A 12,968-nucleotide genomic window follows, 5' to 3' on the forward strand; every position below is an offset into this window, starting at 1 on the left:
ACGTGCTTTTTGGATGAATGACAGACGGTGGCCAACAAATATTAACTGACTTTTTTTTTGTTCCAGGTCATACTTATAGAAAACAAGGAAGAATCTCTGATCAGGGCACACAGTCGCAGCGTAGAGCTCGGTCTAGAAAACATTGGCTTCATTCAGGCCAATTTGGACTATTTCACTGGACCCTTTCAAATTGGGGTAAGTCTACCTTTTGCGGCATTTTTATTGACTACCATCGTGATTGTTTTTGGTTTTTTTTGGACAAAAAATGTTGTCTTTTGAAAATATGCAGTTTACTCAATTATTTTGAGCTAAATTTCTTAACATTAATAGGTTACATAAGTTAACACATTGTAAGGTCCCCCAAAGATATTTTTTTGAATTAGTTAGAAAAGACGATATCTTGTTCTTGTATGTGCAACCGGATGGCTAGCAAACAATATTCTACACAAACTACCCACTACTTGTTAGCAAAAATGACTTGAGTTTGTTAGATTGTGGCTCCGATATTTTGTCAGTTGGTTAGAAGAATCTTCATTGTGTGACAGTTAGTTGTCATCTTGGTAGCAAAATGCAGTTAGTTAGTTAGTTAGTTAGTTAGTTAGTTAGTTAGTTAGTTAGACAATAGAATGTAATCGAAAAACGATTAAACAGTTAGGTTGTCTGCATATTTAAGGTAGTAGAAAACGATTGAGAATACTGGGTCATTTCACACAGTTAGTTAGTTAGTTAGTAGGTTAGTTAGTTAGTTAGTTAGTTAGTTAGTTAGTTAGTTAGTTAGTTAGTTAGTTAGTTAGTTAGTGTTGCTGCTATGTACCTGGGTTGATAACAAAACAGTATTCCACTTCTTGTTATCAAAATGCCTTTAGTTGGTTTGATGGTTAGTTCATTCAGTTAGTTTGTAGGAAGAAGATATTTTTGGTTAGTTAGGTTGTCATTGTGTATTTAGGTTAGAAGAAGAAGAACATAGTTAGTTAGTTAGTTAGTTAGTTAGTTAGTTAGTTAGTTAGTTAGTTAGTTAGTTAGTTAGCTGGGTTGATACCCAACAGTACTCCACTACTTCTTATCAAAATGCCTTTAGTTGGTTCGATAGTTTCTCATTCAGTGAGTGAGAAGAGGACATTGTTGGTTAAATAGTTGTCATTGTGTATTTCGTTTAGAACAAGAACAGTTAGTTAGTTAGTTAGTTAGTTAGTTGGTTAGTTAGTTAGTTGCTTTCATATTTTTACAAGATGTGTTAGTTTACTTGGTTGGTTGGTGTGTTGGTTGGTTGCTTGGTTGGCTGCTAGCCAGATGGTTTGGCTAGCAGACCTGCGGGAATTCGCAAAATCTTAACAACTAAGCAACGCTATTATTTCCATTAAAGATCGTTGAGGCATAATGGTAAGGGCCAAAAAATAGCCCTTTGTCAACATTATAAAATAGGTCCTTTTTTAAGTTCTCATTGAATAATACATGAACCCCGATGAGACAATGCAGACTATGCAGGAGGTGGGTATCAGTGAAGCAGTACAACTTGGTGCTGATCCAAATAAGGATTGTTCGTCCTTGGCGGAGGTCCCTGCTTGACTGAGTGTCATTATAATTATGCAAAGCATCTAAGTGTCAATGCATGAGACGAATTGCCGCGCATCGCATTGCTGAAGATGTGTTTTTCCACTGTTATGTGTGAAAATGCCATCCAGTGATCATTCCTGTCTGAACGCACTTAGAGAGAGCTTTTCATTTCCTGAAGTGGCGCTTTAATCGCGAGCCTTTTAGAGCTCCCCTCTTCTGTCAAGCACAGCGTGCCACTGTTATTAAAGAGACGAGAGGCGGCTTGGCCCCAGAAATGAAGGCTGAAGGAGCGTCAGGTGTAAAGTATCGCAGAATCTTTGCTTATTTGGAAAATGTGTCTTTTTGGATATACAAATAACACATTCCCTTCCAAAGGTAAACGGTTGCCATTACGTGACCTTTATCACTGCGTTAACCTTAACCCGTAAAAAGAATCCCTCGAAAAATAGCTTGAAAATACATCGAACAGACCTCGCTTTTGTCCGTCCAAAAAAAACGTCTGAATCCGGTTGAAGAGTGAAGGATGAAAAGACATCGTTTTCAAGTCGAGTAAAATACATCTTTAGAAAGACATCATTCTATAGGCTGAATTTGGTCAAAAAGAAAAGTCAAAAGCTTTCTTTTTCAAGTGGTTAAAAAAAATGTCTTTCGCGTGGTGGTCCTTGAGGGGTTTTGGTTCATGAATTTAATGGACGTTGACATTTCCCCTTACCGGGCGTTGAAGCCGAATCCCCAGCTAAAGAGCAATATGCTAACAAGTGTTGATGTCAAAATGACCAAATTTGGTATTTTCTACATTTCATTACTGCAATTATGTCTGGTAAAAATGAGAACACTTGAGTCTTCTCTAAATCGGATACTGTAAATCTTCAACAAATTTTGAAGTTAATTTAGACCTTATTGTGCGAGCTAAACAACTCAATTTTTAACTATTTTTAGACAAAATTGGGGCCAAATTAGACTGGCTAGATTTCAACCACTGTTTTTAAGGCAAATTTGAACCAAATTTATTAGACCACATTGAATCGTCTAAACATCACACAATTATGAACGACTATTTCTGGACTCAATTTGGACCATATTGGACAGGTAAATGCAACCCAAGACAGACAGACAGACCGGTTTTACGCATCCAGAAAATGGCCGGTGCCGGGAGACATACATTCAAACTTTAACCCATTAATTCCCAAAGATGATTTTTTTTAAAACTTTTTTTTTTTCAATACTTGTATGTTCCCATTTTTTTGTGTGTCGGGCTTGAAGAGGGTCTAAAATACACTGGTACCGAATGAGTTAATGTTACCCATGTTTGTTTACGTTATTAATTGTCATTCATGTGCGCAAAAATGTAATCATTGCAATACTAATTCTTAATTTTTTTAGAGTAAAAAAAAGTTTACGATAAGTAATGTTAAGACAACAAACAATCACATAAAACCCTGTCTCTCTTATGTTTGTTTATTTGGCTCTAGATCACCCCACAACAAACGTTACAGAAAATGGATAGACTCTTGTAGTGTCAGTAAAGAATCTTGTTTTCTCAGTACGGTCAGAGTAAATATGCTTGCCAGGCATATCAGCTTTTATGCAGGCAAGGTGGCCTCCATTTGTCCAGCATCTGCATTTATCACATACAAATTTTCCCAAGCGACATCGCTGCCAAGACAGCAGCTCTGCAAGTGTGCGATTGTTGGGCGGAAAGATCTGCGGCCAAGTGCATAAATTGAAAATCTGGGGCCTTTGGTTTGATGCCTGAAGATTTCTTCGAACGTTCGCATGCTCTTCGCATATGTGAAGTGTGTGTGAGATGTCTTCAGTCTGGTGGAGATCGAACATAAGGCCGAGGTTCAGTGGGAAACAGAAACGCAGTGTCAAAAACACGGATTAGCGACAGCTAACAAAGTTATCAGAGGTAGCTTCTGATTACTCTCGCATATTCTCGAGTTCAACGGATATTCGCAAGGTTTTTTTTGCCCCGCAAAAGCAATAAAAGTATTACTTTGGGGTATCTTGGGAGCAAGGAACTATGTTGAAGTAAGTTGAGAGCTCCAATTTAACAGAAACACACCTTTGCTGTAGAGCTGGGCTAATGGCCGCCTCAAATCCCATATTGTACGACTTCCGGAGCAAACAACTTTTTTTGCGGCGTTTGAAAATCTATTTAACTTTCTTAAGTCCCTCATTGGCACAGATGGATATTTTATATTCTCACACAGTCCTCGTTATGTGCCGTGTTGCTGGACCATCTGCTGTTTGTGGTCATTGGTCTGGACGGGGCCCTTCAAGTGTCATAGCTCAGCCTGGAGTGTTCACCATGTCCCTACTTTAATTTGAAATAGTGTGGCTTTTATTCTACACTTGTTCTACTTAGTGGGCAGTAAAGTGCACAGATTTTTCCTCTCCAAGCACGTGGGTGTTTTTCTGTGCCCAGTAAGAAATATTTGTGGCTCCACATATTTTCGTTCGGTCTCGCCACTCCTGGGTTGCCTGATTTTCTTCCTACCTAAAGGAACTAATATCACACTACAATGCTTTTGTTTATTTAACATAAAACTTGTACAGTATGTTTTAATTGTATTTGTTACTTATGTCCATTTTTTTAACTAATGTCTCTTTCAAAGTCATTGAGTTGAATATAGGAGTCCCATTTAGTGTTTATTTGACTATGCATGACTAATATACATCATTAATTTGCTGCGTATCTTTCTTTTTTTTTTTTTTTTTGGTTGTTGTTTTTTCTGCAGGAGACATATAATGAGTATGATCAACATCAACCTCAAGGTTGTTCCTATTGATGTTGATAAATGGAAATACTGTCCGGTGCCGTTAATTATTTACTTTTATGTACACTCTTAAACCCATTATTTCTCGAGACTTTAGTAGGTATTCGATTAAAAAAAAAGAAAGAAAAAAAAAGTGCCCATCAATTCTCAATTAAACATAATGGTTCGATGTAGAATATTTTAGTACCCACACACTAAAAGCAGGCAGGAAAGACATTTTTTACATGTCATTCTGTTCTATTAATTCCTTTTTGTCCCGATCACTGAGGCTTTTTTTTTCAGATTATTTATTATTTATGTACACACATCTTTTCAGTCAGTCCCTTGGTCAACCGTAATGGACTATATAAGTGATAGGGGTCAAATCATGAGAAAAAAGTCTTTGGCTTGTAGTCCGAAATTTACGGTAACTAGAAATTACACATACAATATATTAAAAATAGGTAATTCATAATTCAGTGTGAGTCTTTCATTTGGTCTTCTAAATTTGCCTAAATTTCATCTGTCACATACACTGCAAGTAAAACAAAGTATTACTGTGGTTGAATTCACTAAAAAATGTCTATTAATGGGAATTAAAAAAAACTTCTATCTTGCATTTCCTGGCCAAAAGCCAATCAGAGAAAATATGCAAAATTGGCCTACATTCATTGGTTACTTCAAACGCGTCCCCCAGAATGCTCTTATAAGCAAGAAATGAAACCAGCGATTGGCTGACGGACATATATCGGACAGTGTACTATTTAATATCAAACTTTATTGCTCTGTTTTTATTTTGTATTTTAAAGACTGTAATTTCAGAAAAAGGTAACAAGTAACAATGGAAAGTGAAAATCCTGAACAGAAAATTTGGTTGGTTGAGGCAGTTGTTTAGAATGGTATCACCTTCCACTGAGTCCGGGCTAGAACAAAAAACAACTTGGGGCCATTTTTCTGGAATCTTTGCATGAAAGTGGCTTGGCCCAAGATTGACTTTGTGGTTTTTGGGCATGCTCATTATGATTGCATCGTTGTTCTCTAACCGGCTCTAAAGTTGCGCTCCTTGGCATTGCTGTCAAGGCAATTTCCAGTCGTTTTCAGACTTCCGGACGCCGAGTGACACATTCTTGGAAGCTTCTTTTTGAGGCTGTGTGAGTGGGATGGGGCTAATTCCAGTGCGGGAAGCCATTGATAATCACAGGTTTTCTTCTCGCGAATGCACAAAAGAACCACCTGGAGTACAAATACAAATAGGAGTTTGACAAACAATGACTGATGCAATGGCAAGCGTCAGTTACTTGTGGTTTACAGAAATATTCATACCAATCCATACCATCCATACACAAATATTAGGGGGGTACAAAAAAAACATGCACAATCAGACATACAAGTTTTGGATTGGACTGCATGGACTATTCAATAGCAAAAGCATTTTATGCATTTTCTTTTCAACAAAATGTTCCATGCAGTCACACTCATCTAAACACGGAATTCTGATTCATATGATGTATGAATATGAATGAAGCTGAAAAATCTTCTTTTTTTTTCTTTTTTTTTATCCATATGAGGGGGTGAGCTTTTTGCTTCTTTTTTTTTCAGACTGAAAATGACAAGACAGATGCCCATGTAACAACCCAGCACTAATCACCACTATTTTTGTAATGAAAGTTTTTAATGAACATTTAAAAAAAAAGTAAAACTACGACTTGTATAACTTCATAATCGAGCACGCATTTCACTTGCCGAACACAAGACCGAAGGGAGAATTGACAAGCAGCAAAAACTAAGAGGAAAATTCTAATCTATTTGGAATAAATGAGGAAATTGGGACATTATTTCATTATGAGCTTTTTTTGTGTAAGATTTTAGCTTGGTTGTAAACTTCACATCATTTGTGCAGCTTATCAGAAAGTAACAACTTCCAATACACTTTCTTCGGTTTCATATTATGATTCACCGCCATGCTCAGGTTCCCGGCACACTGAGGCCCTACACGCAGTCGTACTTCATAGCCCGCATTCAAGGACAACACTTTAATTGCATTGTTTTTGTGTTTGCGGCAGGTCGCGCTCCACGCGTGCGGCGTGGCGACAGACATGGTGATGGAGCACTGCATCCAGGCGGGCGCCGCCTTCGTTATCAGCCCCTGTTGCTATGGCTTCATCCAGAACGCCGTAAAGTTCACCTTCCCGAGAAGGTTTGTCTCAAGCCACAGTTGCCATGCTATATAAGCCGTTTTGCTGACGGAGCGACGAATGACAGGAACGTTAAAAAAATAACGGCATATTAAAAATGACGGAATTAAATTTCCATCTGTCGTAATCGTCGGGATAGACGCTACGTCAGATGTCGGTTATATGTCCGTCAGCCAATTGCTCCCTGTATTAGTCCTGGTTTCATTTTTTTGCTTATAAGAGCATTCTGGGGGATGCGTTTGAAGTAACCAATGAATGTAGGCCAAATTTGCATCTTTTCTCTGATTGGCTCTTGGCCAGGACATGCAAGATAGAAGTTTTTTAAATTCCCTTTAATAGACATTTTTTAGTGAATTCAACCTCAGTAATACTTTGTTTCACTTGTAGTGTATGTGACAGATGAAATTTACACTTATGAATGACCTATTTTTAATATATTTTATATATATATATATATATATATATATATATATATATATATATATATATATATTTTTTTATTCAATAAAACAAAATCAGTAAATTCAACTGTTCACGCCATACGATAAATGTTGGCAACAGGTGGCATACCATACATACATATATACATACATATATACATGTATGTATGTATACATATATATATACATGTATATATATACAGTGGGCCCCCGGGTTACGAACTTAATCCGTTCAGCGGCTACGCTCGTATCTCGGATTGCTCGTATAGCGGGCAATCCAAACCCATGTTAATTCGTGAATGCGTGCAACGCGCGCCGAAGCCTTAGGTAAAAACGACACACTGTATACATATATTAAAATCGAGTGACATAATCTGCTGTACACTTACATTACATAATAATTACAATGGATAAATAGCTTTTACCTTTAAAACGACGAGACTTGAGCTGGGTGTAAGCAGAGGGGGACAGAGCCCTACCTCAAAGTCAACACGGCGATAGAAATGCTATTGCTCTTACAGTGTTACAGTAACTCTTTCAGTCAGGGTGCAAATCACGCAGATACTAAAACATCATCCTCTTATTTCTTTCTTTACCGCTGCTAGTAATTTTAGAAGCTATGTCTAACAGATAAAGTTTGCAAAGTCTTCACAACATTCCGTTTTTCACTAATTTTCTCTCCTTACTTCCATCCTGTCCCATCAAGCTAGATAAAGGCGTTCGGCCAATAGCATATCGGCATTTCTGTGATTGACGTGTGACGCCGGCCAATAGCATCTCCGTGAGTGAGACCGGGTGACCTTAATCGACCAATAGCATATTCGCATCTCCGTGACTGACTGATAATTATTCGCACTTTTTTTTTTAAACGGTTGGAATGTATTGACAATTAATTTAAAAAAAAACACACATTTAAACCAATGACAATTCTTTGTCCTGCAATCGGCACATTTAATTTCATGTCAGCTGTTTTTCCCTTTAGCTGTACAAACACTACACTTAAATGGTAATATATTTAGACACCGTGAGTGAGACAGTGTGACGTTGTAAGAGCAATAGCGTTCACGTTACTGCCCCAAGCATCTACTGATGATTAATGCTGTCGCTACTGTTGATTTTACTGACGCAATTAAACGAGAACATATCTATATACTCAATGGCCGGCATGTCGAATTGCTCGTAAGGCGAGAGGTTTGTTCGTAAGCGGAGGACAAAATTCTCCCTGATCCACACTCATAAGGTGAATTGTTCGTAAATCAGGGTGCTCGTAAGCCGGGGGCCGACTGTATATATATATATATATATATATATATATATATATATATATATATATATATATATATATATATATATATATATATATATATATATATATATAAAAAACATAACTGCACTTGCCTAACTCAAACCTGCTTTTTATTTAAACTTCTTTTTCAGTACTGTTTTCTTACCCCCGGGTCACCTTGCGGCATCTCATCTCTGTATTCTGCAGGTGTAGACATTCCGGACACTTCAAACACACACTTTTTTTATGATCTGTGAAAGGCCCAAAAGGTACACAGCACTCTCTGCTTAACATGAGCTGTGTTTGTTTTTAATTGGCCACAACCACGGGGGAAACCGTCACCGACTAACTTTTTTTCCATGAGGAGTGGTGATCAGGCGGTACTAAATGGGGTGGGAGACTTGGAGGGGGTCAAAAGTTTTTCTCCTGTGCCTTGATACTAATCTAAGTTTGAGTATTTCCACATTTGGAATTGGACTGATTTCGATCATATTTTTTTTATGTATGTATTTACGATTACGCCATACATTTCCCAATAGGGCCCTTCGAAAGCAAAAAAAAAAAAAATATATTGCCTCGCTGTGTAATTCCGGCCTAAGTGCGTATTTTTTCAAGCTATCACCGAAGAGCGCCGGTGATGCCAAAGAGGGGAAACTAAAAGCAACCGTGAAATTATTTTCCCAAAACTCTCAGTCACCGAATTTGGGGTTCTTCATCAATCCAACCTTATCTCCCACTTTCACCGCTCTAATCCATTCAACTTCCTCTTGTGTTTTTACAGCAAGAAGTTCCAGGAAACGCTGATTTACAAGGTTGGTATTAAGATAGAGTGATGTTTCCCGCCCCCGCCGTTACATTTGTCACTCGCTTTGGACCGTGCAGAATATTAACTACACCTTGCCTAGCTACCTTTCCGGCTCTATAATGTTCCACTCCCGCCTAAATAAATGACGCTCCAGCACCGGTGAGGCTCGCTCTCTCCGTGCTGAGCGAGGCCTGTTTCACATGATGATGAATAGCCCCTGTCAGCGCCTCCGGGCGCTAATCTGTGGAAAAGACGTCGCTGCAGGTGCTTGCCACCGCAACCTTCTGTCGCAACACGGGATGGCCTCTGACTAGCAAGCACTACACAGAGATTTTTTTTTTTTTTTTTTTTTGCGCTGCTGGAACCTGCTGAGGTAAAACGTTAATTAGCAGCAGAGGCCTGTGGTAATGAGAAATGATGTCCTTTGGATGGTGCATATGAAGGGCAAAAGTTGGTTTCAATCTTTTTTAAGACACTCACCCCAAATCCCCCAATTTTTTGCGATCACTCTTAAATAATAAGTACCGTGTTTTCCGCACTATAAGGCGCATCCAAAAGCCCTTTTTTTTTTTTTTTTTAAAGCTGATGGTGCGCTTTATATATGGGTCAATATCTAGATTGGGATTGGTAGATGGGCAATGAACCGATAACAATTTAACCATTACTCTATTGACTTTTGATGTTCTGCTGTCTTCTACTCAACATTTATACTACCGTATTTTCCGCACTATATGGCGCACCTAAAAGCCTTAATTTTCTTTTTTGAAAAAGCTGATGGTGCGCCTTATAATCAGGTGCGCCTTATATATGGATCAATATTGGGATTGGTAGATGGGGAATGAAGTGATAAAGTAAGCTTTACCTGTTTCTTTTGTGTCTTTACAGTTGAACAAGGTTGTCATATTAACATTTATTATGCTATTGAGAGTTTAGAGTTATTATTAGAGTTATTATTGTTATTACTTTGAGTATTACTATATTGGGATTGAAAATATTTTAAAAGATGTCATTAATTGGGGATGTGCCTTATAATTCAGTGCGCCTTATATATGGAAAATGTTTTAAAATGTCATTAATTGAGGGTGCGCCTTATAATCTGGTGCGCCTTATAGTGCGGAAAATAAGGTACAATAAAAATGGCAGCTCTTATGCAAGTACAGTGGAACTACTTTGAGATGCCTGTTGCAGTGTTTTTTTTGTTTGTTTGTATGTTTTAACCTCTCATTATGTGGTGTTTTTTTTCTACCTGTCAAGTTAATGATTTATTGTTGTGAACAGATCTCTGCTATCATCCCAAAAGGACACTTTAAATTGAATGAAAAGATCATGGTATATATATGTATATCATTTTAAAACAACTTCAGATTTTTTTTTTATACTGTCCAAAATAGTACAAACACAACATAACTATTAATCACAATACATTAACATTACTGTTTTTCATAAAACAGTTTTTCCATTTGTTTGACAAAAATCGGAGCATTTTTACACTTTACATTACAAAATCATCTCGCGGGCCAGTACTGGCCCACGGGCCATACGTTTAACACCACTGTCTTATATGATCCAAAAGACGACACTTTAGGTTGATTATCTATTTGTGGACCAACACAAATGAAGTTTGAAAGGTTCTAAAGATAAATAAATCAGATTCTGATGCCATTTTTTCTTCTTTTTGCTTTGCACTGGTTAAACATATTTCCCAGGGGGTAAATCACTAATAAAATGTTGAGAAACTCTGGTTTAGGGGGTATATTTGAAAATATGAAAAATTTCATACAGACACTCTTCCAAAATCCTGTCAAAAGTCCTCCCACAAGTGCGGACCTTGTTAATTTGCAAAATGGGACCGGCGCAGTTTTCTTCCAACATTGACTTCCTGCAGGTGTACTAACCCTTGATTTCGGACCGTATCGTCCATTTTGTTTTGATATCAAACACAGTGACGATAAATGGGTCGTTCTTTTTCTGCAGGAACACATGACGCTGTGCCGCTTTGCCGACCAAACCGCCCCCCAGCTCCCTCCTGAGAGACGACTCATAGGTGACACGTTGACACCGTCCAACTCTTTATCTGACGCTCACACAGTTCCGCTCCATCAGGGCTACACAAAAGGACGCATTCAGCGGCCTCGCTTTACGGGTCGATACCGATGCCGCAAAGCAGCTGCGGCCAACAGCTGCCACTTGAGCGCTGTCGGATTTGTCCCCGTGTCACTGTACGCCGTTTGTTCATGTAGAGGAGAACGGGATTGTTTTACACATCCTGACGTCTCCTGTTGCCGCCATGATTGACTGAAGCTAATCGCGAAAGTCCGCGGCCATTATTCTCAAGTCCCCAACGCACAAGTCTTATTTTTGGAGATATCCTGCACTTGGTGACTTTAACTCATTCAACGCCAAAGAGATATTTAAGAGACATTCAATATCAGGAAGGTAGTCATGGTTAATAAAACGTTTTTGTTCAATTGTCAAACACCTTAAAAATACTTTGATTTTAGACTCTCCTTCAGCTAAGAGAGTAATCCTGAATTTAGTGTTCTAGTAGTAGTGTAATTGATTACTTTGAGTGCTAAATAACTAAAACATCAAAGTAATTGATTACTCCAGTACTTAATTACTGCAAGTAATCAATTATTTTGTCTTTAAGTAGCTAAAGTAACTTTCTTTAGTCCTGGATTACCGATAGTAATCAATTACTTTGGCACTTAGAATCGTTTGAATATCGGTTAGGTTGGAAGGTACTAAAGTAAAAACGAAAGTAATTGGTCACTTATGTGAAATTACTTAAAGGTATTGATCACTTTAGGACTCAAATACAAATTAGGCTGGAAGGTACTAAAGTAATAATGAAAGTAATTGGTCACTTACTTAAAGGTATTGATCACTTTAGAACTCAATTACAAATATTTAACTTGTATTTTTATTGTCAGTCAGCTTTAAACAAAAAAATTTAAAAAATGTTTTGTTTTGTTTTGTTTTGTTGTATTTTTTTTACCAACCGCACCCGACTTGGTCAACTTTTTGCCTCACCCCATTCATCAATATTACTCAAATGCATTTATAGAAATACAAACCTAAAATCTAACAATTTTCACTCATTTGTTTGTGTGATACGGCAGGGAAGCAGTGCATGGGCCTAGTGGACTTGGACCGCTCGTTGGCCGCTGAAGCACATGGTTATCAGGTGCAGGTGATGACCATGGAACCAGAGACATGCTCACCAAAGAACAACATGCTGGTAGGAAGGCCCAGTATGGAAGATGGTCCTCACCAAGCGTGAGAGCAATAAATGGCAACTTTTTTTTTTTAATGTTAAAAGCGTCTTAAATAAAGATGGAGGATTGTTTTTAATGCTGCTATGTTTTATTTGTGTTTTGTCCGAACATTCCATCATTTGAACAATGGACAAAACTCAGAAAATGAAAAGAAAAAAAATACAATCAAAATGGAACTGTTTATCAGAAATCTTTTTTTTTTTTTTTTTCAGAAAGCAGTCGGCTGGTTTTTGTGTAATCTGCTAATTACTGTTAACCCACAAAAATCGTTTTTTGACGCGTATACCCGTCAATGGCAGGGAATGAGTCAAATGGCGCATTTAAAGCACAATCCACAGTTGGAAAGTGGTTATGTCATGTTCAAACCTTTTGACCCCCCCACCACCACTTTCCACTTTTTTTTTTTTTTTTAACATTCCACAACGCCACAAAGTTTCTTGCAAAGTCCTTATGTCCGTTTTTTAATGGTGAAAACTTGCACACACACTATAAGCAGTAATGAGAAAATTGGTTAAAAAAAATTAAGTCCAATGAATAAATGAATTACATAGTGTATTTGTAGCCTGGGCTAAATAAATTAGGTTAATTGGGATGCATTCCTGTGTTTATCTCCTATTGTCTGCCGAAGCTAAAAATGTAAACACACCCC

The 12,968-nt window shown here is 37.8% G+C and overlaps 1 protein-coding gene across 1 annotated transcript in view; it reads left to right on the forward strand.

The window, feature by feature from the left end:
• Positions 1-12,395, forward strand: part of gstcd (glutathione S-transferase, C-terminal domain containing) — a 37,267-nt gene extending 24,872 nt beyond the window's left edge. The window contains exons 7-11 of the mRNA XM_088418475.1: positions 67-195; positions 6,380-6,513; positions 9,018-9,048; positions 11,016-11,085; positions 12,164-12,395. Coding sequence (XP_088274601.1) covers positions 67-195; positions 6,380-6,513; positions 9,018-9,048; positions 11,016-11,085; positions 12,164-12,324 — 525 coding nt within the window. The 3' untranslated portion in view covers positions 12,325-12,395. The remainder of the gene's footprint in view (positions 1-66; positions 196-6,379; positions 6,514-9,017; positions 9,049-11,015; positions 11,086-12,163) is intronic.
• Positions 12,396-12,968: the final 573 nt, after the last annotated feature.

This window comes from Hippichthys cyanospilos, chromosome 7 (assembly GCF_059441005.1).
Source record: "Hippichthys cyanospilos isolate Australia breed blue-spotted pipefish chromosome 7, RoL_Hcya_1.0, whole genome shotgun sequence".
Classification (NCBI taxonomy): Eukaryota; Metazoa; Chordata; class Actinopteri; order Syngnathiformes; family Syngnathidae; genus Hippichthys; species Hippichthys cyanospilos.